The 23,274-nt window shown below is 42.5% G+C and overlaps 7 protein-coding genes across 7 annotated transcripts; 3 read left to right on the top strand and 4 right to left on the bottom strand.

Annotated features, from left to right (window-relative positions):
- Positions 1-1,039: 1,039 nt before the first annotated feature.
- Positions 1,040-2,125, top strand: K450DRAFT_252856 (uncharacterized protein). The gene is made up of 3 exons (XM_051590947.1): positions 1,040-1,091; positions 1,159-1,359; positions 1,431-2,125. The coding sequence occupies exons 1-3, from the start codon at positions 1,059-1,061 to the stop codon at positions 1,893-1,895; spliced, it is 699 nt and encodes a 232-aa protein (XP_051442238.1). The 5' UTR covers positions 1,040-1,058; the 3' UTR covers positions 1,896-2,125.
- Positions 2,126-4,849: 2,724 nt separating this feature from the next.
- Positions 4,850-6,048, bottom strand: K450DRAFT_252867 (uncharacterized protein). The gene is made up of 6 exons (XM_051590948.1): positions 5,990-6,048; positions 5,875-5,912; positions 5,704-5,802; positions 5,439-5,636; positions 5,299-5,363; positions 4,850-5,228 (listed from the first exon to the last, which is right to left on the bottom strand). Exons 2-6 carry the CDS (start codon positions 5,899-5,901, stop codon positions 5,219-5,221), a joined length of 399 nt encoding a protein of 132 aa, XP_051442239.1. The 5' UTR covers positions 5,902-5,912; positions 5,990-6,048; the 3' UTR covers positions 4,850-5,218.
- A 147-nt stretch (positions 6,049-6,195) lies between these two features.
- On the top strand, positions 6,196-9,801 carry K450DRAFT_252871 (uncharacterized protein). The gene is made up of 3 exons (XM_051590949.1): positions 6,196-6,698; positions 6,785-7,991; positions 8,053-9,801. The coding sequence occupies exons 1-3, from the start codon at positions 6,236-6,238 to the stop codon at positions 9,650-9,652; spliced, it is 3,270 nt and encodes a 1,089-aa protein (XP_051442240.1). The 5' UTR covers positions 6,196-6,235; the 3' UTR covers positions 9,653-9,801.
- A 416-nt stretch (positions 9,802-10,217) lies between these two features.
- Positions 10,218-10,857, top strand: K450DRAFT_201333 (uncharacterized protein; the record flags this gene model as incomplete). Its single annotated transcript, XM_051584661.1, has 3 exons — positions 10,218-10,436; positions 10,504-10,663; positions 10,748-10,857. The coding sequence occupies 3 exons, from the start codon at positions 10,218-10,220 to the stop codon at positions 10,855-10,857; spliced, it is 489 nt and encodes a 162-aa protein (XP_051442241.1).
- A 147-nt stretch (positions 10,858-11,004) lies between these two features.
- K450DRAFT_252876 (uncharacterized protein) lies at positions 11,005-16,383 on the bottom strand. The gene is made up of 11 exons (XM_051590950.1): positions 16,343-16,383; positions 16,001-16,153; positions 15,318-15,929; positions 14,010-15,252; positions 13,770-13,942; positions 13,608-13,689; positions 13,453-13,534; positions 11,905-13,377; positions 11,552-11,834; positions 11,368-11,485; positions 11,005-11,302 (listed from the first exon to the last, which is right to left on the bottom strand). The coding sequence occupies exons 1-11, from the start codon at positions 16,376-16,378 to the stop codon at positions 11,142-11,144; spliced, it is 4,416 nt and encodes a 1,471-aa protein (XP_051442242.1). The 5' UTR covers positions 16,379-16,383; the 3' UTR covers positions 11,005-11,141.
- Positions 16,384-19,024: 2,641 nt separating this feature from the next.
- On the bottom strand, positions 19,025-20,585 carry K450DRAFT_252882 (uncharacterized protein). Its single transcript, XM_051590951.1, has 2 exons — positions 19,807-20,585; positions 19,025-19,732 (listed from the first exon to the last, which is right to left on the bottom strand). The coding sequence occupies exons 1-2, from the start codon at positions 20,569-20,571 to the stop codon at positions 19,307-19,309; spliced, it is 1,191 nt and encodes a 396-aa protein (XP_051442243.1). The 5' UTR covers positions 20,572-20,585; the 3' UTR covers positions 19,025-19,306.
- A 1,409-nt stretch (positions 20,586-21,994) lies between these two features.
- K450DRAFT_252886 (uncharacterized protein) lies at positions 21,995-23,274 on the bottom strand. Its single transcript, XM_051590952.1, has 4 exons — positions 22,867-23,274; positions 22,609-22,789; positions 22,365-22,547; positions 21,995-22,296 (listed from the first exon to the last, which is right to left on the bottom strand). The coding sequence occupies exons 1-4, from the start codon at positions 22,948-22,950 to the stop codon at positions 22,136-22,138; spliced, it is 609 nt and encodes a 202-aa protein (XP_051442244.1). The 5' UTR covers positions 22,951-23,274; the 3' UTR covers positions 21,995-22,135.

Consider the following 23,274-nt stretch of genomic DNA (forward strand, 5'->3'; position numbering starts at 1 on the left):
TTCTTGCCGCGCTTTGCTTGTTCGAGGATTTTTTTGTATTGTGCGTGGGACTAAAAGAAATACTTTTCCTCCTGCTTGAGAGTTAAAGTAACAAGCTATTCATTCAATTTAATGAAATTTGAAGTAGTATAAAGAATGCGGTAGTGAGAGAATTAGACATCTGTCCTTCAATAATCCATCAGTGAATTTGAGTTAAAAAGGTGTCTTGGTACACACTTTTAATAATGATGATAAAGTGGTTTTCTTAATGATCTTAATACACCGCTCTAAAAATTAGTACGGTTCGTTATGCATCTTTTTTTTGGATTATTGTAAGAAGTTGCTGTCTGCCTAAGATCGCTTCAAGCCTAACAGTTTCATTGTAATGGCTGTAAATGTCATCACTTTCTAACAAAGAATCTCAAAGACGTTTGCCTTGCAATAACAAAAAAAACCTTGAATGATAGGACATATTTTGTTGGCGCAATATGTGCTCTTTGCATAAATACAGTGAAGTAAAAGCTTCTCATTTTTGAAGACATAGCATTTAAAAGAAATATTTTACATACCCAGAATTATTTCTTCATGATCAGTAATGGAAAGTAATATTACACTAAGCACAAGTTTAATTGCTCATATTATACGATTTATAGCTGCTGTGCAAGATCATTCATGATGACTGAGTAGTCTTCTCTCTTCGTTCCTGCACTGAGTAATGATTTATACGTAAAACTGCTCTACTTCCATAAATGCTTGAGCTCGCATTGTATAGGAATTTGTATCGAAAAGACTATGCATTCCATTCTATTTGTAAATCGAAAGATAGCAACATGCAACTCATAGAAGAAAAATGACAAAATTGTTGTAGTATAATACAATTAATGGAGGAAAACATGAAGGGTGATTGCTCTAGAATTCACTGCTGTAAACAAAAAAAGCTTGTGAGCTTCTTCTTGTTTGTTATTTTCGCGAATAAGAGGGTTGTACTTCTGGGTCTGAATCGCTCGCTGTACTTATTCAAAAGCCGTCTCAGGTACTCTTTTACTTTGACCTGTTGTACAACTGTCATTATCAAGGTGATGGCAACTACCGATACCCCAGCAGCAATAGAGGTAAGCCCTTTACTCCTCCTGATCGGTTCAAAAATACCATCTGATCAACCAACTACCAAACAAGTAGATTGCAAGCCTACATGATCTTCACGCGGAAGCTGCAGCGATACAAACCCACTTCAAAGACAAAGAATCGGAATTCAACTGGGAAGCCCGAGAATCCTCCATAATACGACTTCGAGCAATACTTCACGGAAACGCTAGTCAAACTTGGCCCGATGAGTTCGCTCATGACATACACAACTTGACAGATGCAATCCTCAAAGGCGTGAGTGACCGTAGTTTAGCCGAAACACTTGCTGCCAAAGTCCCTCAGTCGCTAACCCCTCTTCTCGCTAGCTTCAAAGCTTGCGAACTACACTATCATTGGCAACCCTTGCATTGATAGCAGATTTAGGAAGTTACCTTGGATCTCATCTAGATAACTATACCTTTGACACTTTGTTGCAAAATCTGTTGCGTTGCGCTCTCCTGTCAAAGAGACTGGTCTCAACCGCCTCCATGACGGCTACGGTCACCTTCCTGACAGAAACTCCATTCCACTCCAAGGTTATGTCACATATTTCGGCTCTCTCTAATGACAAGAGTATTCAAGCCAGACAGTTTGCTTTTGCATACGCTTGTTCTTTTGCACAAGCACACGGGGCTAAATCAAAAGGTCCTTTCGAAAAAAGTGGAGGAATAGATCTTTTTTCCAAAATGATTCAAAAGGGACTATCAGATGCAGCTCCAGCGGTACGAAGTTCAGCTAGAGAGGGGTTTTGGGTATTTCAATCTCTCTGGAAGGATCGTGGAGACAAGTAAGTTTGTTTTAGAAGCAAGGCTTCATGAGATCACACAGCCGTTTTGATATTAATTGTTACTCGCGGCCAGATTGCTCAAATCTCTAGATCAAGCTTCACAGAAGCAATTGCTGCGCAACAAACCTGGATCAGCAAACACCGACCCTTCTAAGTTACAAGCTAGCAGAACCGCATCGTCGAGCAGTATAGGATCGAATGCTTCCAAACGACCCACTTTAAAAACATCTAATACGTCATTAAAAAGCTCAACTTCGATTCATTCTGATCACTCAAAGTCCAAAACTTCACTTCCAGTAACTCAAATTGCTCATCCTCGTGCAGTCTCACCTTCTGTATCCAACACATCCAATACGTCAAATGACTCGCACATAAGTCAATATAGTCGAAAGCCACTTGTCTCCTCCAAGTCTTCAACTTCCAAACTTCCTACTATAACCAAAAGCAGTGTTGCTGCAACCTCATCAACTGCATCTCAACGCAGCTTGATTGGAAAACCAAAACAGCCCACTACTCGTAAACCCACAGTGACAGAGCTCATCAATAGTGATGATGATAATGTGCGGTGTACCGGAATATTGACCGTCGCTGAAAAGCTTTTGGAAGTTAATTACAGTTTTGGCAAGGATGCGCATCTGTCGGCTGATTTACCGGAAACCACAGTTCTTGTTCCTGCTTTGCTGGTCAATTTACAGTATCCGAGATCTTCCGCCTGCATTACTTTGATGAGCTGGGATGGCATAGCGGGTGTCATAGGAAAAATTTGCTCGGTCGAGCAATTCGTATACCCGTTATTGCTATCGATGGAACGTGAGCAAAATAATGCATCTTTCTACGCTACTTTGAAATCAGGCTTTTGCCGATGGAAGCGGCTATTGAAGAAATTTGATGATAACCTGGGAGAAACGCTTCTCAAGTGCTTTCTCACCACAATGGCTAACCGCCAGCAGATGAACGGTTCATTTGCTGTTACTCAGATGGACATGTCAAGCCGCCATAAAATTGCTACCATCTTACTGGAGTGGATGGATGAACTGGTGTGTGTGGTTGTAGGATTGTCTGCCGATGATGTCGACGGTATAGAGGATGATAGCGAAACTGCCACTGCTTGGTTAGGTGAGAATGAAGATCTAGCACCGGCATGGTTTGAGCAAGATCACAATTTGCGGAAATACTTGACAAAGTTGATTCCAATACTACTTTCAACTACGCCTACCACAAGCCAATATTCTCCATTACTACAACTGATTGGGCACCTTCGACTTGTCCATGAATCTGTCTTCCAGGCTATTTTGATGTCCTTGGATGCAAGCGTTGCAGATCGCGTTTGTCATGCGCTTGGGATATCACCACCCTTACAGGAGCGAGCTATCAATCAAGTCAGCATGGATTATACGCCATCGGTCAACATTTCTGAAGCCGCCGCGGACTTGCTTCAGCGCACGGGCATGGATGTCGATCATACCGATGTGACAGAAGATATTTCGAAAATCAGTCTTGAGCATCTGGAGCAAGAAGACCCTGAGCTCGAAGCTGAAATTGCGACTCTTGCAGTCCTTTCTGCGGAACGGTTGATGAAGAATGGAAATGGAACTCATGAGACCCCTGAGGTCCTGGTGCACATCGAACCAGTGGTATCAGAAATAGCAGCTACAGACGAAACGGACCACCCAGAGCAAGAAATTTTGCAAACTCCAGATCGTGTAAAATCGGCCTTAATGCATACCCCTCCGTCATGGCCACGACGAGAGCAAGAAAATCACGATGTTCAGGATCCAATCGCTGTCAACGACAGTATAGAAAACAGCAAGAGACACAAACCAGCACAAACGTCTAATCCATCGCCGTTTTCTAAATCCAACAAAAATCGCAGTGGTTTATTGATCCCCTTGATAGATCGCTTGAAATCAGGAAACCCTGCCCTGGACGAAGCTTTCTTCCGAAAAGTAGTCAGATTGGCAAAGGATAACCCTATAATGCAGAGATGGGACCAAGGTGGTAACTGTGCAGACGGTGCAGACTTGTGGAACGGTGAAAGCAATGATGCCAGCCTGTTCAAAAATTTGATCATAGCCACACTCCCATACCTAGAGCAGACAGAAAGCAACACTCCTCACAGAGAAGACATTTTGGCGCTTTACAAGCAATTACTATTATGTCAACCAGGGCTCTGGAAATTCTGGTCCATTTCATCCCGGGAGGATGAAGGGATATCTGTTACCACCATCACTAGGCTATTGTTGAAATGCAGAAGCTCCAGTACGGCCAATGTAAGTTACGGTCAATGGGGACTTTATACATCAACATCTGCTAACACCATATATACTATACAGGTCATGTCGTCAGTGGATGACACCCTGGATACCTTCTTTTTCACTTTGGATGGGGATGTTTGTTTGAAAACCCTTTTAGAAATTTTGGCATTGGAGCTGGACGAACAACCTGTGTCAGAACCTCAAGATAGCTGGACTATAACACATCATCACCCTATAACATCAGCATTTTCATACTTGACCAAGATAACTCCCAGATGCAACCCGGAGACAGCCGACCGATATTTGGCGGATGGTGGGAAGCTAGCTCTTGTAAAGGTAAGAATTTTTATAACGCCTAATTGATGAACTCGGCTAATCAAGATTGTTTAGGGCTGTAATTATCCCCAGGTATCTGCTCGAAAGGCATGCGTGGATTCCATCGTTAGTTTGAATCAGCTCATACCTGGCGGGGTGATCAAATACTTGGACGACCTTAGAGACGATCAAATGAGATTGGTTCAGCATTATATCACGAAAGCGCAAAACAAACCTTTGCATCGCGATTTTTCGTCCATGCAAAGACTGTACTCCTCATAACCATAGTCTTTTGTGACATAAGTTAGCCAAAAGCTGATCCCCAAAAGCATATAACTAATATTGTTTTAACTGGTTACCCCAGTCTATATCTAAAAGTTATAATAAAGTTTATATTCAAGAACTTCATGTGCAGATATACTACGACTATTCTCCAAGCAAGAAATTGTCTGATAGGCGAGATTACGAAACCTCAAACATCAAATCATGACAAGAAATGAGTTAAAATTTTTGGTTTGGTGATCTCTCGCATTGAGAATTATGATAAATTGAGTTCCTGGATTGCTCTATCGTATGCGCAGTGGAACACGACGATCACATACAAATATTTAAATAATTGGCAGATTCCGTTTCATGTTGGAAGTGGCCATTGTCGAACAAGGAAGTTGTGAAAGGGTATTAAGACGGGCGATTTCATTGTCCAAAGCAATGACAGCGTTAACAATGTGACTTATGTAATACGATCCATCATTGTTTCTTAAAATGGCCTTTGAAATATAGCATAGTTAGCGGCAGAAAAGTTGCATTACCGTACGTTCATGAAAAAATATTATTTACCACCAGCTAGCCATACTCTTCAATGTCTTATTGGATCGATTCACATTGTCCTCTGCATCTGTCATCTACACAATATGACGTTTAGCTATGGCCTTCGGCTAATGCGACAATGTATTTTTGTCGCCTCATATGTTCCTTACCTCGTCTCTTGAGCGCTCAAGCGTTTCTCTTTGTCCACGTAGGGTGGTCAGAACGTCACCTCCTATCTTTTCATTTTCAAGCGCCATGCGTTGGATATTGTTGAGTCTATTACTGGATTCCTGTATTCGATTCGCTTGTACTAGAAGTTGATCCCGCCGACTGGAGGCTCCTTCAGCTTTAACTTTATGATTTCCATTCTGGAATTAAAAAAGTTTCAACAAAGAGGACAACATATCACAATACCCATAGTGAAGAAGCTCTTACAAGCTCACTAAGTCGTTGTCTATAGCCTCTTGCGTTGGCCTTCTCTACGACATATTCTGACGGCAGTGAATCATCAAGTAGGAATTCAAGTTGGTTCAACTTTACATAATGGTTTAGCCTTCATCCATTTTGTTTCATTTCCAAAACAAAAGCGTTGTAATGTTGCCATACCAATTCCTGCGCATAACTCAATTGCATTGGATCGGTTCCTGCTGTGAAACATTTGAGTCATGAATGTCAGAAACTATTGTTGAAAAAACATATGCATTCAAACAAAGGAAGGTACCGTTGAATTTGCCGATGACTTTACAGAGCCTGCCATCGAGGTCTTGAACAGTGGACGTCATATTGAACCAGACGGCAGAAAAGAAGTCCGTTATGAGCTATAGAAATGTCTGTGCGCAGTCCCACTGGAAACTCAGCCCGCCGCGAACCCTGTACAGCATCGGTCTCACCCAAAACTGCGAAAAAGTTTTTGAATCCTCAATGCACAAGATCTTGTTCTGAATGTCCTCCATTTCTACACCAGTCAATGCAAAATTCAATCATATCTCAGTATTCGAGTATCGCGCCTCATGCAGGAGCATCGATATCCTTTAATGCCCCCAAACGAAAATGGTCCTCAGTCTTATCGAGCAGCGATTCTCCGACTCCTTTCCATGACAATTTTCTTAGTCAAATTGAACAGCATCAACCGCGATATGATGCATCAGAAAGCATCACACCAGTTTACAAAAATCCATCCGCTTTAATCGTACCATTGCGGTTTCCAACTCTTGATAAAGGAAGTGCGCGTAGCCTTTCTCGTTCAAGTTCCTCTTCCCAGGTTCCGACCAGGGATCCATCACCGAGTACACATTCTCAAGAGACCAATACATCAGGAGACCGATCATCTGCGATATCGTTTTCATTGATTGTTGGAGTACTAGCATCCGAAATGATGTCCGTTAAAGAAGCGATTCTCAAATCGATAAGTTCCAAGTTGTTAGAACCATGTAAGTTATTTCCTGACCGATGATTCGATAGCTTGAGGACTAGACGACCGAAATGCGACCTATTCGATCTAACATGATAATTGCAGGCGGGCAGAAGTGGCCAGTTGACGAAAAGTTTTCGAGCTTTGTATACCAGCAGCTGCAAACCCATCTAAAAAAGGAAACACCACAAGGTCAAAATAGCGCACAGCTAGTTCGCTCTGATGATCCTGATGTCCGTAACGCTGTAGAATTTTACTGCTTGCTAGTAGCGTTCATGACCGTCTACGTTTCATTTTTAGAGGTATCCACATCATTGATGGCGTCCAAAGAATCACTGGGCTTCCTGGCTCTACCGTTCGAAACCATCATGAATAGCTTCGATCCCTTCGATAACATCTTCCACGACGCGTCAGAGGATATGTATTTTTGGTACTATGTCGAGCAACGGTATTTTTTGGGTTCAGTCACGTCAAGCATCTGCAAAGAACTACAAGTGCTAAATTTTACCGTTGAAAAACCTCACCAGGCCGAAGCTATCTTGTCATCCTTTTACACAAACCATCTTCTACGGTTCGCAGCACAAAGGCACCAGAAAGACCATGGACAATTCTACACTCCAACTTCAGTAGTGGATTTCATGTGGACAACTTGTATGAAGGACGATGCTGACTGGGTGTCCAATGTTCTCCATTCATATTGCCCAAGCGTGCTGGATCCATGCATGGGCACGGGTAGCTTCCTGAGCAGCTACATAGAGCGAATAGTTCAGTGTTTACAAGAAAGAAGCACGTCGTGGGACAACTCAGATGCTTTAAAAACGATGATCAATTCCATGTGTAGCAATATTTGGGGAATCGAGATTGATCATTTTGTAGTACAGCTGGGCAAACTCAATGTCATGCTTCACATTTTCCCTCTTTTGTGTCGCTGGATGAGTATAACGGGACAACCTTTAGACTTTCGATTACCAAGGCTCAACCTCTTCTGTAATGATATTTTAACGCTGTCGTTACCTCCGGCCACCAATCACTTCAATAATTGGGAGTTCGAACAGCTCAAAAAATTGAGAGACCCTGAAGTATTAAAATTCGAGTACATGGTCACCAACCCACCTTACATGATTCGAAAGACTGGATTTATATCCGTGCCAGATACTTCACTGTATGATATGTCTCTTATTGGCGGAAGAGGAACGCAAGCTTATATGTACTTTATGTGGATTTGCTTGCAGCGTTGTCATCCACTTCGGGGTAGGCTATGCTTTATCACTCCTAGCCAGTGGATTCTTTTAGAGTTTGCCAAAAATTTGAGGTAAGAACCGTTTGTACTGAACAGCAACTTGTGGTAGCTATACTTATTTACATGTTGTTAGATCTTGGCTTTGGAAGAACTATATCCTTGATGTCATCTATCAGTTTGAGCCTTACAAGGTGTGGCCAAAGATACAAACGGATTCACTCATTTTCCGATTGCGACCAAGATCTGCAGCCCACCTAGAAGAAGCATGCACTTTATTTTTGCGGCATGAAGATCGGACATTGACTCTTGACAGCGTTCTGAGCGACTACCAGTCCTTCATTTTTAAAGACCCTACTACCCATACACGGATTTCATACAGACTGACACCAGCAACTATTGATGCACTGGAAAATGTGAAAGACTGTTCGTTTTCCTCACTTACTCCTGCTTCTCCTGTTTCTGAACAAATGAAGCAACTCACACAAGACTTCATCAAGATTTGTGGTGGCAAGAATGACTCTTCTGGAATCCAGTCACCTTTACTATGGAATCGAGGACCTAACACCAACCCTGTATATGCTCTGCTAGTTCGCACCGAGTGGGCTCTTAAAACATTCGGTACTGATGTCGTCGAAAAATGGATGCGACCAGCCATATACTGGAATGGAAAGCGGGAGAATAGCACGACTGGAAAAAGCGAGAGCAAAGAAATACTTTTTTGGAAGGACAGAGATCGCTTGCGTGTTAGTCACAAGGAGAATTCGCCAGCAGAAGCTTATGTTCCATTTCGCTTTGAAGACTTGGCGAATGAAGACAAACATTACTCTATGATATTAGTAGACAGCGCTAATGCATCCATCCTAGAACGTGATGGAACAGATCAGCCATTATACCAGTATCTAAAGGATGCAAGGGAGAAACTGCAGCCTAAGCAAATCGACAAGGAGATTGCTTGGTGTCCATTCCGACAGTGCGGTATAGAAAGTCCTATCAAGATTGTTCATCCTATCAACTTTGGCTATTTTTCACGATCCCAACCTCGTCAACGGTTTTTCTTGGACACTCGTAGACAGTGTGTTACCAACCAATGCATGTACTTTACCATTCAACCCACGACAGCTATTCAAGACCCTTTATTCTATTTGGGCCTTTTGAACTCTTCCACGGTTCAGTTCTTCATCACCATCCATTGTTGCTACGATCAGCAAGGACGTACAAGATTCTTTGCTAAAAATATGGCAAATATTCCTTATCCACCCTCTCCGTCTTTTGAACTGGTGGCCATAATGGTCAAACTCGTTTCGAGAATAAGCAGCGTCCGATCCATGGTCTATATGGTTGCTAGAGAAAGACGCATGCGCATACTTGTTGAGAAGTTACGCCAAGGCAGATGGGATCTAAGTTGTACTGCCTGTGATAAATCCAATCACACTTCTTCTGAACATACTTCGCCAGTTGGGCAACCAGTGGAGGAGGATATCAGAATATGTCCAAACAAAAACATCTGCAGCTGTCTTCGAGTGGCGTCCCTCCTTCAATACGGTGTTGATCAACTGAGTTACCTCCTATACGGCGTACCCGTCGATACACAATTAGCGGTGGAAAGCGAGCTTTCCATCGGCACTTTCACGGATTTCGAGACCGTATTTCCGCGTCAGGACGCAATCATACCAGCCTGGTACGATAGAATCATTCAATACTCTGACTTAATCCTCTCATCTGTAGATCTGTAAAAAAAAAAAAAAGAAAAGGGTAACTTTATGTAGATTATAATTTTTGTGCCGCCTCCTATAGGAGATGTCCATCCATATCTCAGCCTTCATTTTCCTGACGTTTTTGCGTGTTTTGTTCCAGCCATGTTACCGATCATCTGGGAATGAACGATATGTGTGATGTTTTTATGCACTAAGCTGAATAAAAGCGATTGATTTCAAATTTAGATAAATGAATTCAAGGAAATTGTAGGTTAATGTGTGTTCCCCGTTCATTTTCGTACAAAACTTATTCTTTAACACCACGTTAAATTAGGTCTACGCGATATAACCTGTGAAAATATAGTTTTGCGGAGTGACATTCGTTGATATAATAATGATGATGACCTGGGTATGGCAAGAACCGATAGAACCCGTGTAGTGCATGTCCTTTCTGGTGTTAATTGCACGAAATACAGAGGATTGAAGTGTTTTAAAGTCATATTGGTTGGCGTGTCAGGAATTTACAGGGAAAATTCAGTGAAAAGCAATAAAAGCTTCTACGAATGGAAACACTGCAGGTTTCTTTCATTTGTTTGTCTTTCTTATGTTATCTATAACAGCTTTCGTCCTCTCTGCCTTTGCTTTTGTGCCATCTCTAGCTGCTACGGCCTCCACAGTGAGTGCAGAAGATCAGTTGGAAATATTGGCTGTTCATAATCAGTATCGTGCCATGTCTGGTGCTGCACCTCTTGTTTGGAACACAACAGTTGCAGACTTCGCTGAAAGCTGGGTAAATCAGTGCATAAACGCACACAGTCTAAGTGTAAGTTGATTGTGATATTGAAAATGATCTATAAGAGTAAAACTGATCTGTTCATACTGCACACCAGCCTATCTATGGAGAGAACATGGGATATGGCTACAATACTTGGGAACTAATGACAGACAGATGGGCGGAGGAGGCCCAGTACCATAACTTTAATACAGAAGAACTTCAAATTGAAACACTACACTTTACTCAGGTAGTTTGGAAATCAACCGTATCCATTGGTAAGTAATAATCACTTTGGTCAGTCTACGTCGTCTTCTTTTTCGAAAAACAACCTTTTGGTAATTCATTCTCCGTTACAATAGGATGTGCAAGGAGCAGCTGTGATTTTAATCCAAGATTTTACTCCTGCAACTACTACCCGCATGGAAATACTTTGACACAATTCGAAGCAAACGTTTCTCCACCCAGCTAAATCCATCTGTCCAGCGTATGTATCAGACGACATTCTTAATAGGACTACATGTGCTGCTCCTCAGCATGACATCTGTGCACACAAAGTGCTAAACTACTTATTACATTTCCCAAACAGCTAGCAAAATATTTTTGTATATAATACATACCATGGAGTTACATCCCATGGAGTACTAGCATACACATTAGTTGCTGAATTGAACCAAAGAAAACAAAATGGCAGTTTGGGTGCAATCTTGCATTGAATTATAAACAGTTGTGGAGAAAAAAAAAAGGTATTACAGATTACAAATATGGTCTATCGTCAGGATCATCTACGACAAAGTCATCGTCTTCCTCCTCTTCTTCGTCGTCCACTTGATCTTGGTATTCATCCTCGTCAGAATCGTTATCTGTTCTTGTACTTCTGCGACCTCGTTCCGTTTTCGCAAGCGGCAAAGTTGGATCTATAAGAGAGGTCACATTAGATGGGAGTGCCACGAAACCAAAACAGTTAGTGAAAGAGACGTACTTTGGAGCCGAGTTTTGAACATGCGCGCCAGCTTGACAGCATTTTTATAGATTATGGAGGTCTCGTCATTATACTTTTGAGCATTCTTTCGTATCCGTTCTACATCCTCAATCACAGCCTGAAGTGGTGGGTTAGTCACAATGAGGTTGTCAAACAGTGGGATACCTTAAAAATTGCGCTTTACCTCTGCGTGGCGGTAAAAGTTGTTATTAAGCCTATTAAGCACCATGTTGATACATACTGGGTATGCAATTTGTAACAAGTAGTCCGGATAATCATGCCAAGGAACATGCTCTACGAAAAGCTCATAATCTTCCTCCTCTTTCAACCAGTGCAGTACATCGATTGCACGTTTTTTGACGTCGTCGGCAAGATACTCTGCATTGTCATAGCGCTGGAAAAGATCTTGCCCTCGCGGAACCAGCTCCCAAGGACTAAGATTTTCAGGTGGTGAAGTTGGGTCATCCCTAGGCAGCAAATGAAATCGTCAATAACAATAAAGAAAATACAGCGTCCAATTTGGTATAAATGACTTACCAAACAATGTGGAAATAGGCCCAAGGACTTGGTAAATTAAGCTCATCCCAATGACCACAATCCGTTTGGATCCCTACAATCGTGCCAGGATAAGCGCCATTATCATAAACAGCGTCAACCTGTTGTCCTATCGCTAGATAGCTCCAGATTTCCATAGACGACAAGAAGCGGTTCCATAATACCAAGAATTCTGGACAATTGTCCTCATCGCAATAGTCAATGGTGATATCGCGACCTGAACTACGCCATTTGGGTTCAGCTTTCTGGAATAAAGCTTCTTGTATATTGGTAAGGGTTTGCAAGCGCAGTTTTAAGCGACAGAAGGTAGGCGGCCCCACTTGCCATTGGTAGCCAATGACACGGGCAAATAGCATTTTACCAGAAGTGGTTACAGGCCCGTGTCTAGGATTGAAGTTGTGGATATAGGCAGATCGACTCCAGTATTCTTCATGGCCTTCTACGCATATAACAATAATGTCGTCTACTTGAGGATGGTAAGGCGACAGCCGTCTTGTTTCCATTCTAATCCATTCGGTGGGCTCATAGTCCGTGAGTTCCAGCCCTTGTGGTGCCTCCAAAGACGAGGTATTGTCGGCCTGATCAGGGGGAGGATTCTTCCTTGGTCGGCCACGTTTCTTTACTGGCATAGCGACGGGTTCTTGGACTTCAACTGACTGTAAACGTCGTCGTTTGACAGAAGGTCCCTCCATGAAATCTTGATCATCTTGATCATCGTCCTCATCATCCTCGTCTTCATCATAGACAATAGCCCGTCGTTTAATAGGTCGTGTTGTAGTCGGTAAAGTCTCACGGGCTTCATCCTTAAAATCTTCATCATCGCTGGTCTTTGCTCCATTTCGTTGTGAAATGTTAGACCCAACCACATCGACATCTTCGCTTTCATCATCACTACGGCCGCTTTCAATGAATTCCTTATCGGTATCATCATCTTCAGCATAAGAGATTTGTCGATTTCGACTACGTCGCATATGACGTGATGAATCAGTCCCATCAGAATCGGCACTCTGTAATCTTCTTGTCTTCTTTGGGCGACCTCGCCGCCTCCGTCCAGTGGAGGTGGAGGGTCGGCTAGAACTTCCATTTCTGTCTGCTGGTGGTCGACCACGGCGTTTCGGTCGACCTCTACTTTTACGTCTTGCTCTATATCCACTATCGCCAGCTTCATCGTCCTCTACAAATTCATCATCGTCAATACCAGCATTTGAGGCCAAGTCGTCAGCAGCCAGGCCACCATTGGAGTCATCCTCCGATTCGTCGCTGCTAGCACTACCATCTTGCACATCCGTGTAGTCTTCATCGTCAGATTCGTCATTTTCCGCAGCACGTATGGGAATATCAAAGATAGCCAAGTCTTCGGTTTCTTCTTCTTCAATATGAACGAAGTCTTTTCGCTTTTTAGACGCCTTTGCACGGTCGATTTTAGGTACTGCCGCAATACGAGCTTGCTTTGCCCTACAAGGAAATTTCCAGTCAACCATATTGTGTCAAAGCGTGCATTGCGAATCCTGTCAAGAAGTGTTTACTTACTGCTGCATCTCCTCATTGTACCAAGCACGACGTTGCTGTTCTTCGAATTCAAAGTACTTGTTTGTCAAGGGCAAATTTCGACCTTTGATTAAATGGACATTTAGTTCAAACGTCTTTCCAGATGCATATGTCTACTTGCACAGCACAATACTTACCGTAACCTGCTGGCTTCTGATGTGGGTATTCGACGCCACCCCAATCAATGATAAGACTGCGGTCCATCATATGTGGTGGAAGCTATGGTCAAGAAAAAGGGTTAAGATATTTGTACTGAACAGGATTCTCAACACATGCATGAAAGACTTTAGTTCATTTACCTGTGTTTGTTCGTCAATAAAATTCCAATTTTCATCGTATCGAACAGGCAAAAAGTCTGTCCAGAACTGCTGTCCGCGTTGCCAAGTCTTTGTCTGTGCATATGGCTGAGTTGGTTGACCAACACCGAATAATACACACTTTCCTTCAGAATCCGTAACAGCGTACATCATACCTAGAGCAACATCTTATTAGGACTCAGGAAAATTTGATTGACATATAGTGTGGACCATTCTGCTTACCGTCTTTCGAAAATTTACAGTCAAGTAAATTGCGCTCAGGATAGTAATGACAGCTCATCTGCGTATAGGTCGCCAGGTCCCATAGAATTGCACGGCCATCATAGCCAGCAGATAGCACGGTTCTGGGATCCGTAGGATGAACATCCACGGCATACGTCTCTTCAGTGTGCCCAATAAGTGATCCCATGAGTTTTCCGGTCGTGGAATTGAACACCTTCAGATCGCCATACGTCGTCGCTATAATGCATGCTGAATCATCCAAACTCCAAGCGATCATGGAAACATATGCAGATTCCCTGGAAGGAGGACCTTGTGGGCCTTGCATTTGAACATCTCCAGCTACACCTGAATTATCGAATCCATTCTGTTCTTGGTTGACGTTATTTGTATTTCGACGTGAACGCATATTATAGCTTGGAGTTTCTCCCATATGGTCTCTATCGTCACCAGGAGCATTCGAGGGTCTGTCTCCGTTGGATGACGGGTCTTGAGTTGGGTCAGCTGATTGATTCGTATCGGAAGGAGCCACAGGTGTCTCATTATTAGTGGATTGGATTGTAGCGACAGTTGACATTCGTCTAGCAGGCTGTGGAGTTGATTGCGGCTGGGTATTTGGCTGCTGCGTTTGCTCCGTTGTAGATGTACTTTTCTCCTTGATGTCCAGAACAAGAGATTTCCATTCGTTGGTTACGCCATCGATGTACCAAATTCGAGCTGTGCCATCCATACAACCGCTCAAGATCTTCTTTCCATCATGGCTGTAAGCAATATCTGTAATACCGCCATGGTGACCCTCTAAGTTGGCCATGGGAATAACATTCGAAGATTCCAGAGCCGACATATCGAAGTTTTGCATCAAGCTAGGTCGGCCCTTTTTCTTTGGTCGTCTCAAGGTATTGCCATCCAATTCACTACCGCTACCACTCTCCACCGCCTGAGAGGCACCATTCATTGAATATTCGGCAATACTTGTCTGTCCCTTCAAGGTAGAAAAGACATGTACGATGCCGTCGTCTCCAGCAACAGCGAATTGAGTTCCAGATCGATTAAATGACGCACAGCGAACTTGATCTTTAAGTCGGAATCGGCAAGGAAATGTAAGAGGGGCGTGTGGATCGAAGAATTGCAGAGTTTGACGATCCCACTTCCACAATCGCACCATGCCGTCTTCACTAGTCGCCATTAAGTAGCGAGTATCATTCATGGGCGAGGGAGAGAAGTTAACGGTGGTAAATCCCTTTCTCTAGAAACCGTTCAGAAGGGTTAATTATGAGTTATATTATAATAGATCTGTTTGTTTGAACTTACGGCGGTGGTGCCAGAAGTGAGAACGGCAATAGGACGAAAATCTTTCAAACTCCAAACTCGGATAACGCCATCAGTAGACGTGGTGGCCAAAAGGGTGTTTTCTTCATTCAATGTCAAATCGGTTATTTCCTTTTGATGTCCACGCAGAGTATATATCAGGTATCCAGTTCGAGCGCACCATATCTTGACGAGATAGTCGTCGCTGCCAGTGATGACACGTAGACCAGCTTTATCGAACGTAACGCAATAAATTGGAAATCGATGCCCGAATAGCGTCACTAGCTCCTTATAAGACTTTGATACAAACGTAGGTTGTCGTTGATCTCGCAATACATTGCCTCCCAATTCACGGCCTGTCAACGCTAAACAAGAATTGAAGACTTGACGATTTGGATGCGAATATATGTGCTTTCCAAGGCGTGATCGTGGTGCTCTAGGAATATAAGGCTTGTCGTTATGTACGGAGATAGTCCTCAACAATGAAGCGTCACCTGGTCCCAATAATGTAGAAGAGCCTTTGGCGGGCGGTGGTAAGAGGGTATCGGTATGTTGAACGAGTCTTTGCAACAAATCATGAAGATGAGAGCTCGCGATATGAGAATTACGAGAGGTCTATTGAGATATAGAGCACTGGATTTAGACGGACAGCAGGAGGTATAACGTGAAGTTTAAAAAAAACTTACTAGTTCCTCGAGAGTTAATGGGTGAGATTCGCCTTTCCAATTGAATCGACAAGGTAGTAGCTCAGGGTGTTGCTCAGTCAGTTCCGTCGCTAGGGCTGCTGAGGCGGCTTTACAGGGACCCGACGCTAGGAAGCGCGCGATCAGAAAGTAAAGCTAGTATTGGTGAATGTTAGGGTAAAAAAGTATTATGGTTACTGGGACATTGCAGCTACCAAAAAAAAAGGAAGTCCAATGCAAAGCACATACCTCTGCAAGTGGATTCGATTGCAGCAATGGGAAAGGAAAAATATGAATTGAGCACAGGTAACTTAAAAGTGATTGATCTAAGGGCGATTCCCTTACCTCTGTCAGTCTGCGTCTCCATGAACAAAATGGCATGCAGGTGGGCAAAAGAGAAAAGAGGTGAGCGCGGTGTAGCGAAGTATTATAAAATCAAAGTCCGACTGGGTTATTTCATATTGTGACACACCTCTTGGCGACCTTCTCTTCCTGTCTTTTTGCCTTGAAGAGAGGCAAGGGATGTGCTTTGGTCACCATTTAACACTGTTAAATGTTAGATAATGAAATAGACTATGATACTATGAGAAAATGATGTGACTCAAAGTCGAAATACATGAGTATTAAGCAAGTGTGTATTCAATTTGATTGTTCCTTAAACTCGATGTCGCGTCGTATACGCGTTCATTGTCTTCGTGTTGAAGCTTGATGATTTTTTTTTCGGAGGAAATTGTTGGCTTTGTGCCTTTAGCCGGGGTGTATCAAAGCCAAGCACCAGTAAAAAATAGAGCTGAAATTTTTTTTTAAATATTTTATTATTCATGGTTGAAATGGTTGATGGTATTATGGCATTTATACAATGGAATAGCATGCAGGAATTGGTTGAAAGCGAAGTGCACAGAGCAAGCTCCAAGCTACTTTTTGGCTTGGACGCTCTGACATTCTTCATCTCAGCCCAAAACTCCTTGTCGGCGTTTAAAAATGCGAGTTTCCATATCTGGCTATGCTCAGTCATTTGGTGGAGGTTGCGACGCTTCCTAGCTGCCTTCGCTGATATCATTTGCTACAGTTGGATTTGCTTGAGGCAGAAGCAAAGATATAAGTTATTTCTTTTCAATTCCTTCCACTGACAGGCGTATAAACTGTCGCAACGTCTCTACTTCGAACATCAATATTTTATCACCCAGAACAGAGCGGCTATTAGTGGAAGAAATGTACCTTGAAGGGTTATGAATAAAGCACTATCCCATTATGACATATTGGCCTCATTATCGGCACATTTTGTCAGGATATAAAAATTCTACAATATACTGATGCTTAAACGCTCCTTGAGGCAGCTTAAGCTATGGCTGCTTGACGGTACTACTGCTACACCTGTTTATCAGTTGGATCAAGAAATTTACTACTTGCAATTGAAACGCTTCATCGCATTAAGCTTCACCCTTATTTTATTTTTAATCGCATGTGTAGCTATATTGACAATTGATTCCAAATTCTAGCCTAGAAGCGAAGCATACAAAAAAATGAGTTCTTTTTTTTTCGACGATTTTCGCGGAGAGTAGCGATGTCACGTTTATCCATCGCGATCGAGTCTCTCACCCTTTCAAAAAGAAAAGTTACCCCTTCTGGCGGATATCATCACATTCTGTGCTTTCATCTCGGTCCCAAATCAAGAAACACAGTAACGGTGAAGTAAACGTGATCTATTGCTGCAGCCGGTATTATTTTCTGCCATAGTCTACTTTCAATGAACGACTGTCCAAAGATTGATATGAAATCTCGAGAATCCCGAGCTTTATGAAACATAAATGCGCTGCACATCTCTAAATATTTTTCATTTTACTAAGCGTCATAAATATATGAAAGTAGCAATATTGCATTGGAGCATTGTTGGCAAAAGCTAGCATGATAGCAGGAAAACCGTTTCAAAATCCCTCCGAATTCCTACTGCATATATGTGCGCCTTTATCAACGGACGTTGAGCATTGCCATTTGCTAAGAGGATTTCTCTTTAAAACTTTGTCTTTATCACCTAAAGTAATGGGACGGATATCGATTGGCGTCTGTATAAAGTGACGAGACATGCATCTGCGCATCGACTGAAATCCTTTGATAAGAACAGTTTACAATCCTATCATTCTGATCTTGCACACTCTTTGAAAGATCACTATACTTTTCATATCCTGTTGTGTGCATTGTCCTACCGTTACAAGCATAGAAAATGAAAGTAAATTGTGTTGTGTGCGACAGTGGAAATGTCCTTGCGCATGTGTTCGGTTAAAAAAAATTGGGTTCCTGCGTGGGACAAAGCATCACTGCAACGAGTTTAACGGCGTGAGGTATGTCAAAACAGCCAACCGATAAGCGAAACAACATTTATCCCCGGTTACTAAATTTTTATGTACCATGGCATTATCCAGGGTGAATATAAGCGACGATAAGCTGGATAGATGGCTACAATCTAAGCTGCGTGTTGCAAGTGGTTTTTGGAAAATGGACTCATGCAACAAATCGATTGGCTACTTGTAACCAGCAGCAACTTGGACTGAAAACCATGTTTATTTCTCGGTGATTTAGTAAACAGCTTCTACTAGTTCTTTTTAGAGAAACATTCATTACGATATGCATACTGGTACATGCCTCCTTTCACCCAAATGTTGGGAACGAACTTCCGAGTCATGAACATAACAGTTTGTTGGAATGGTATTGATGTAAAGTAGTACCAACCAAAAGCGGCGACCACAACCTTTTTTTGGACACTTTATTGGGCATCTACGACTGGGGTAGCTAGTGCGTTAGATGTGCGATTGGTGCGATAATACCCCGGTCAATTGTTTGCAGACTCTACCCTTCACAGGTTACACTGGACAATGATGTTGGACAGAACGTGAATCGATTATGCCTTTCTGTATTGGGTAACCCGAACGACTCACCCACCACAAGCCAATCAAGGCAAATCAACCCACAGCGCGTTATGAAGAACTACCCAGGTGGGCTGAAGCTGGGCGTGATTTTTAACAAAGAACAGCTGGGTTAAAATTTGTGATTTATTTTACTTTTTTGTTCAAAACGTGGAGTAGTACTATGGACAAATTATGATAGCATGCCGAGCCGATGCAGCTTAAAAAAAAAAAAATGTGTGTAAAATGGGGTGCGAATGCGGTGGTATCTGAGTGAGAACAGGGTAGGGGTGAAGACTATGTACAAGCAAACAAATGAGCAGGAATTCTTAAAACGATGGGAAGAGGGCACAACGGCTGGGCAGGAGAAGAGAGATTTACAAAAAGAAAAAGCTTGAAGAGATTGTGTCTAATCACACCGTTCCTGCATACGGTTGAGTATGTCCAATAACGTCTCTAATCCCAAGATGTAACCTTGGTCAGGTTGATCGGGATGGGAAGGTGGGTATGTCATGTCTTTCATACCAGCAAACATCTCATCATCGAGAACCGAATGAGCAAAATCGATCATGCGGATTTCAATATCACTTGTTGAACAAGGGTCACCGTCATAAATGACCAATAAGCTGGAGCCGAAGAAACGATAGGAAGGTAATTGAGAAATCGAGTGTAACAAGCATTTGAGTTTTCTTTGAAGCATTGAAACATGTTGAGTCAGCAGTTTGTTTCCATCATGCAAAAAGTCAAAAAGGTGCTGCTCAAACGATTGGGCGGTAAGCTTTCTGCCGCTGTACTTGTTTTCGAAATGGATTTCGCCAGTGTGCGCCTTAAAAATCTGTTAAGAGAAAAAAAATATAAAAAAATTAGTGACCCCTTTTGAACAAAGACCATTCAATTTGCTCCACGTGCCTGCATTCCACATATTCTCACTCCAAGTAATGCGCTGGTAGAGTCCTGGCATTTTCTGGTTTGACTATACATCTTGGTGGGCGTGCAATCGACGCCATATTGCCGTGTACCCATTTTCAAATCCAGAATACATGGTCTTTTTAAACCGTCGGTAAGGTCTTGTATGACAACGTAGTGTTGTTGTTGATGGCTGGCATGCCCTGAATTCTGTGGTACAATGGTTGGTGCTGGGGACCAGCTCGACACCGGATCTTGATAAGGTGTAGCAGACGGTATGGAGAAGTAGTTTACTTCGTCGTCGTCCTCCTCCTCTTCACCATCATCACATGATAATTCCGGCGAAGAAGCTAGCGGGGATTCCTCCTGTATGTGCGTAGATACCGGAGGAGAAGGCAAATGATCATTAGGACTTGGCCATGCTGGCTGTTGGTGAAGAGCGGTGGTTGCCTGAGCGTCTATGACTTGATGCAGTAATAATTCTTGGAGTTTAGACTTTGGTAAGACCGAAGATATAACATGCCTGTTATTATCAAATTCAATATGAGGTGCATTGTACTTGTTGTACGTAACGTTGATAGTACCAAAGTAGTATGGAGTGAATGGCTTCAATGCCGGTACCATTCTTGAGTACATTTGAATTTCGCGCGATGAGCTCTCCTTACATATGACGCCTGGACACACACGAAAGATAGACACATGGCCCCCAACTTTATGGTCAAATGGTAATAATGGTATGGTCATCGAAATGCAGCCTTGACTAGGCATGAGCTCTGATGAATATAATGGAAAGAAGAAAGAAAAAGAAATTGGAAAGGAAAAAATCAAATTCAAATAATGACGCAGAGAGAGTGTTCAAAATTTTCGCACCCCATTGGATTTGCCAAATCAGGAATTGCGCTGTCAAGTAAAAAGGTTTCAGCTAATCCCCAAATTTTTTATGTTCAGTAATACTTTTTTTTTTTAATGAAGAAGGTATTCAGTAAGAATTGCCATGTTTACGAAAACGTTGTCATTTGGTTGGTGGTCATAATTAGGTCAATGTTTCACTACTTGACCGTTGGATTTCTAAATTCTTCAATGTTGAGATTTTCAGTCTCAGAACCTGTGCGCAGCCCTTTTTATTATCCCCGCTTACCGTTGTTGTCTATTAAGCTGCTGCTGGGTAATCCCCCATTGTTGGGTTGCATCGGTTGAGTTTATCATTTTATGGACGAGCGACACTCTGTACGCACATACTGGATATGATGGGGGGATCGGCTGTACGTTTTAGCAGGGGATCCGGCTGGAAACTAGATGATTGCGGTAAAAAGAATGTAGATCACTTTTTTAATAATGCATATGAGAGTTTGAATATAATTCATGTCTTGAGAGAGCTACAACATAACGATTGAAGCTATCGGTGATAATTCTTTCAATTTTAGTATTAGGGACGGAAATATTGGAAGCTAGGCGGAATAGAACCTAAACTCTCTTACCCCAGACTCAACTTCTGTTTCAGCGTCTGGTGTTCAAAGAGCGATCATCCACGCTGTCAAAAAGGAACCAAATCGTCAGGTTGATAAGACGATCACGTTGCCATTGTAACTGGTGTGATCGTCTATAGCATCTCACTTTATACTAACAGGACCCCTTATGATTCGTACCGTTGGCCTGCCTCACTTCGAGCATTACGCATGTTTCTGCTACAATTGGTAAACCGATTGCATTGAAAATTATCGGCAGACAAGAAGGAGACTCAGGGACAATTAAGCTCCCCCTTCCTCCTCCAAAATTGTTATTTTACAGTCCTTTGAATGTCAGCATTGTCATTTTCAGGCTGATATCATTTATAACTGCATTCGCATCTGCATGGAGAAAGCGGTGATAAAGCGCAAATGGAGAGCCGAAATACAAACCTGGGAGGCTGTTTGTTGTAAATAACGACGATAACTCTACTATGGCCAGCATCGTGTCTGACTGAAAGAATATGATTGGTATGGTTTAATATCTCTCAATATGTCTATTATTATGCCTCTAGTTGGAAGATAACGATCGAATTGTTTTTGCATGCCCTTTAGGTTAGTTGTACCTGGCGCTTTATGCTTTTGATTGTTCCATTTTGCTGAAAGTGTGAGTGCAAAGTGACGGTCTTTTCCTTCGCTCTCCCACCAAAGGGAATTTCGATCGGACCACTGTCTCTTGATGCTCGTGACCGCCTTACGTACAGGTAATGTGTAACCGGCTGAATGAAATCACGGATATCAAATCCCACTTTTTCTTCCATTTATCATATAGCATTGCGCGAGCATGTACTTTATTGAACAGTGGCATTTATTGAGCTTTCCAAGTCTTAGTTTTTTTTGGGTGATGGCTGAGTGCCAGTTTGGGGGCTGGCAGTAGTGGCATCGGCTTCGTCTAACTTCTTTTTCAAATAAAAATCGTTTACCAAGGATGCCAATGTCTTGCAAACACGTCTACATGCCGCAAACCACACAGCCACGCTCACGGATCCTAAGAAATTACAATCGTGTTAGAAGCAATGGCAGCACGTGAGACCCAATGATATGCCAGCAACATACCACGCGGAGCGAAAGGCAAGCTTAGCACCCAGGCAACAGGTCCAAACCATCCGTGAGGTAAATAAAACACAGGACTTTTTCTAAACCACATCACCGTCAAAAGCTGCGATCCATGCACAACAAAGTACAGGACGCCTTTCACCTTGACTTCAAATGCTGCTCGTTTTATGGCGATGTCTGAATCTGAGAACATAGGCATGTTAGATGGACACAATATGAAGTACGAGTACCGGTCACTCCTTACTTGTCTTTTCTAAACTGTCAGTTGCGCTATCGCACTTTCGACGGATCTTGGCCCATTTTGCAAATTGATCTTGGGAGCTAGTTTGCGAAAGCTCGGTTCGAAGCTGCAATACTTGTTTTCGAAGCTTCCTCTGACGAACAACAGCTTGATCCGTGCTAACTTTACTATATAGATCGTAAGTCTGGAAGAATCCAAGTTAGATGTTAGTGGTGACCATGCATAATAAGAATGGGGATTATTGTGGGAGAATTCAAGTACCAGAGCGGTAAGGTAGGCATAACCCAGCCATAATATGGATTCTGTGCCGATCACCAGCAGCAAGATGAATGTAGCAAGAAACATTCAATTATGGAAAATGTGCGGAAGGTCAAAAGACAGGCATATGCGAGTAGGTCAGCACTGTATGATGTGAAGCGAGACATAAATTTAACAGTCAGGTGGATTTTATTCATGAAAGGAATAGTAAATTGGAAATGCCCATGCATTATTGTTAAACGACATTCACAGCTTGTATTCTCCCATCACTTTGTGATTCAAGCTGATTCATCACGTAGAGCCAAACGTGAACCAGGGTGTGAAGCGGGCAATGTCGGACAGCCTACTAGAATGACGCATCGGGATTTGGGCAATTTTGAGTGTTTTTCCCAATTATTATTTTTTTTCTTT

This window comes from Umbelopsis ramanniana (genome assembly GCF_025399195.1).
Source record: "Umbelopsis ramanniana AG unplaced genomic scaffold K450scaffold_52, whole genome shotgun sequence".
NCBI classification, from domain to species: domain Eukaryota; kingdom Fungi; phylum Mucoromycota; class Umbelopsidomycetes; order Umbelopsidales; family Umbelopsidaceae; genus Umbelopsis; species Umbelopsis ramanniana.

Excerpts from the sequence above, each read along its gene's own strand:
- K450DRAFT_252856 (XM_051590947.1), top strand. The coding sequence starts at position 1,059 with ATGGCAACTACCGATACCCCAGCAGCAATAGAG. Across the intron at positions 1,092-1,158 it reads ATACCCCAGCAGCAATAGAG|ATTGCAAGCCTACATGATCT; the intron begins GTAAGCCCTTTA and ends CCAAACAAGTAG. Across the intron at positions 1,360-1,430 it reads CAGATGCAATCCTCAAAGGC|CTTCAAAGCTTGCGAACTAC; the intron begins GTGAGTGACCGT and ends TCTTCTCGCTAG.
- K450DRAFT_252867 (XM_051590948.1), bottom strand. The coding sequence starts at position 5,901 with ATGCAATTGAGTTATGCGCAGGAATTG. Across the intron at positions 5,803-5,874 it reads TGAGTTATGCGCAGGAATTG|TTGAACCAACTTGAATTCCT; the intron begins GTATGGCAACAT and ends CATTATGTAAAG. Across the intron at positions 5,364-5,438 it reads TTGAGCGCTCAAGAGACGAG|ATGACAGATGCAGAGGACAA; the intron begins GTAAGGAACATA and ends CATATTGTGTAG.
- K450DRAFT_252871 (XM_051590949.1), top strand. The coding sequence starts at position 6,236 with ATGCAAAATTCAATCATATCTCAGTATTCGAGTATCGCGCCTCATGCA. Across the intron at positions 6,699-6,784 it reads TTCCAAGTTGTTAGAACCAT|GCGGGCAGAAGTGGCCAGTT; the intron begins GTAAGTTATTTC and ends TGATAATTGCAG. Across the intron at positions 7,992-8,052 it reads GAGTTTGCCAAAAATTTGAG|ATCTTGGCTTTGGAAGAACT; the intron begins GTAAGAACCGTT and ends ACATGTTGTTAG.
- K450DRAFT_252876 (XM_051590950.1), bottom strand. The coding sequence starts at position 16,378 with ATGCCATTTTGTTCATGGAGACGCAGACTGACAGAG. Across the intron at positions 11,835-11,904 it reads GCCTATTTCCACATTGTTTG|GGATGACCCAACTTCACCAC; the intron begins GTAAGTCATTTA and ends TTTGCTGCCTAG. Across the intron at positions 11,303-11,367 it reads GTTCAAAACTCGGCTCCAAA|ATCCAACTTTGCCGCTTGCG; the intron begins GTACGTCTCTTT and ends CCTCTCTTATAG.
- K450DRAFT_252882 (XM_051590951.1), bottom strand. The coding sequence starts at position 20,571 with ATGCCTAGTCAAGGCTGCATTTCGATGACCATACCATTATTACCATTT. Across the intron at positions 19,733-19,806 it reads TGAGAATATGTGGAATGCAG|ATTTTTAAGGCGCACACTGG; the intron begins GCACGTGGAGCA and ends TTCTCTTAACAG.
- K450DRAFT_252886 (XM_051590952.1), bottom strand. The coding sequence starts at position 22,950 with ATGTTTCTTGCTACATTCATCTTGCTGCTGGTGATCGGCACAGAATCC. Across the intron at positions 22,790-22,866 it reads ATGCCTACCTTACCGCTCTG|ACTTACGATCTATATAGTAA; the intron begins GTACTTGAATTC and ends GGATTCTTCCAG. Across the intron at positions 22,548-22,608 it reads TGACAGTTTAGAAAAGACAA|ATTCAGACATCGCCATAAAA; the intron begins GTAAGGAGTGAC and ends CTATGTTCTCAG.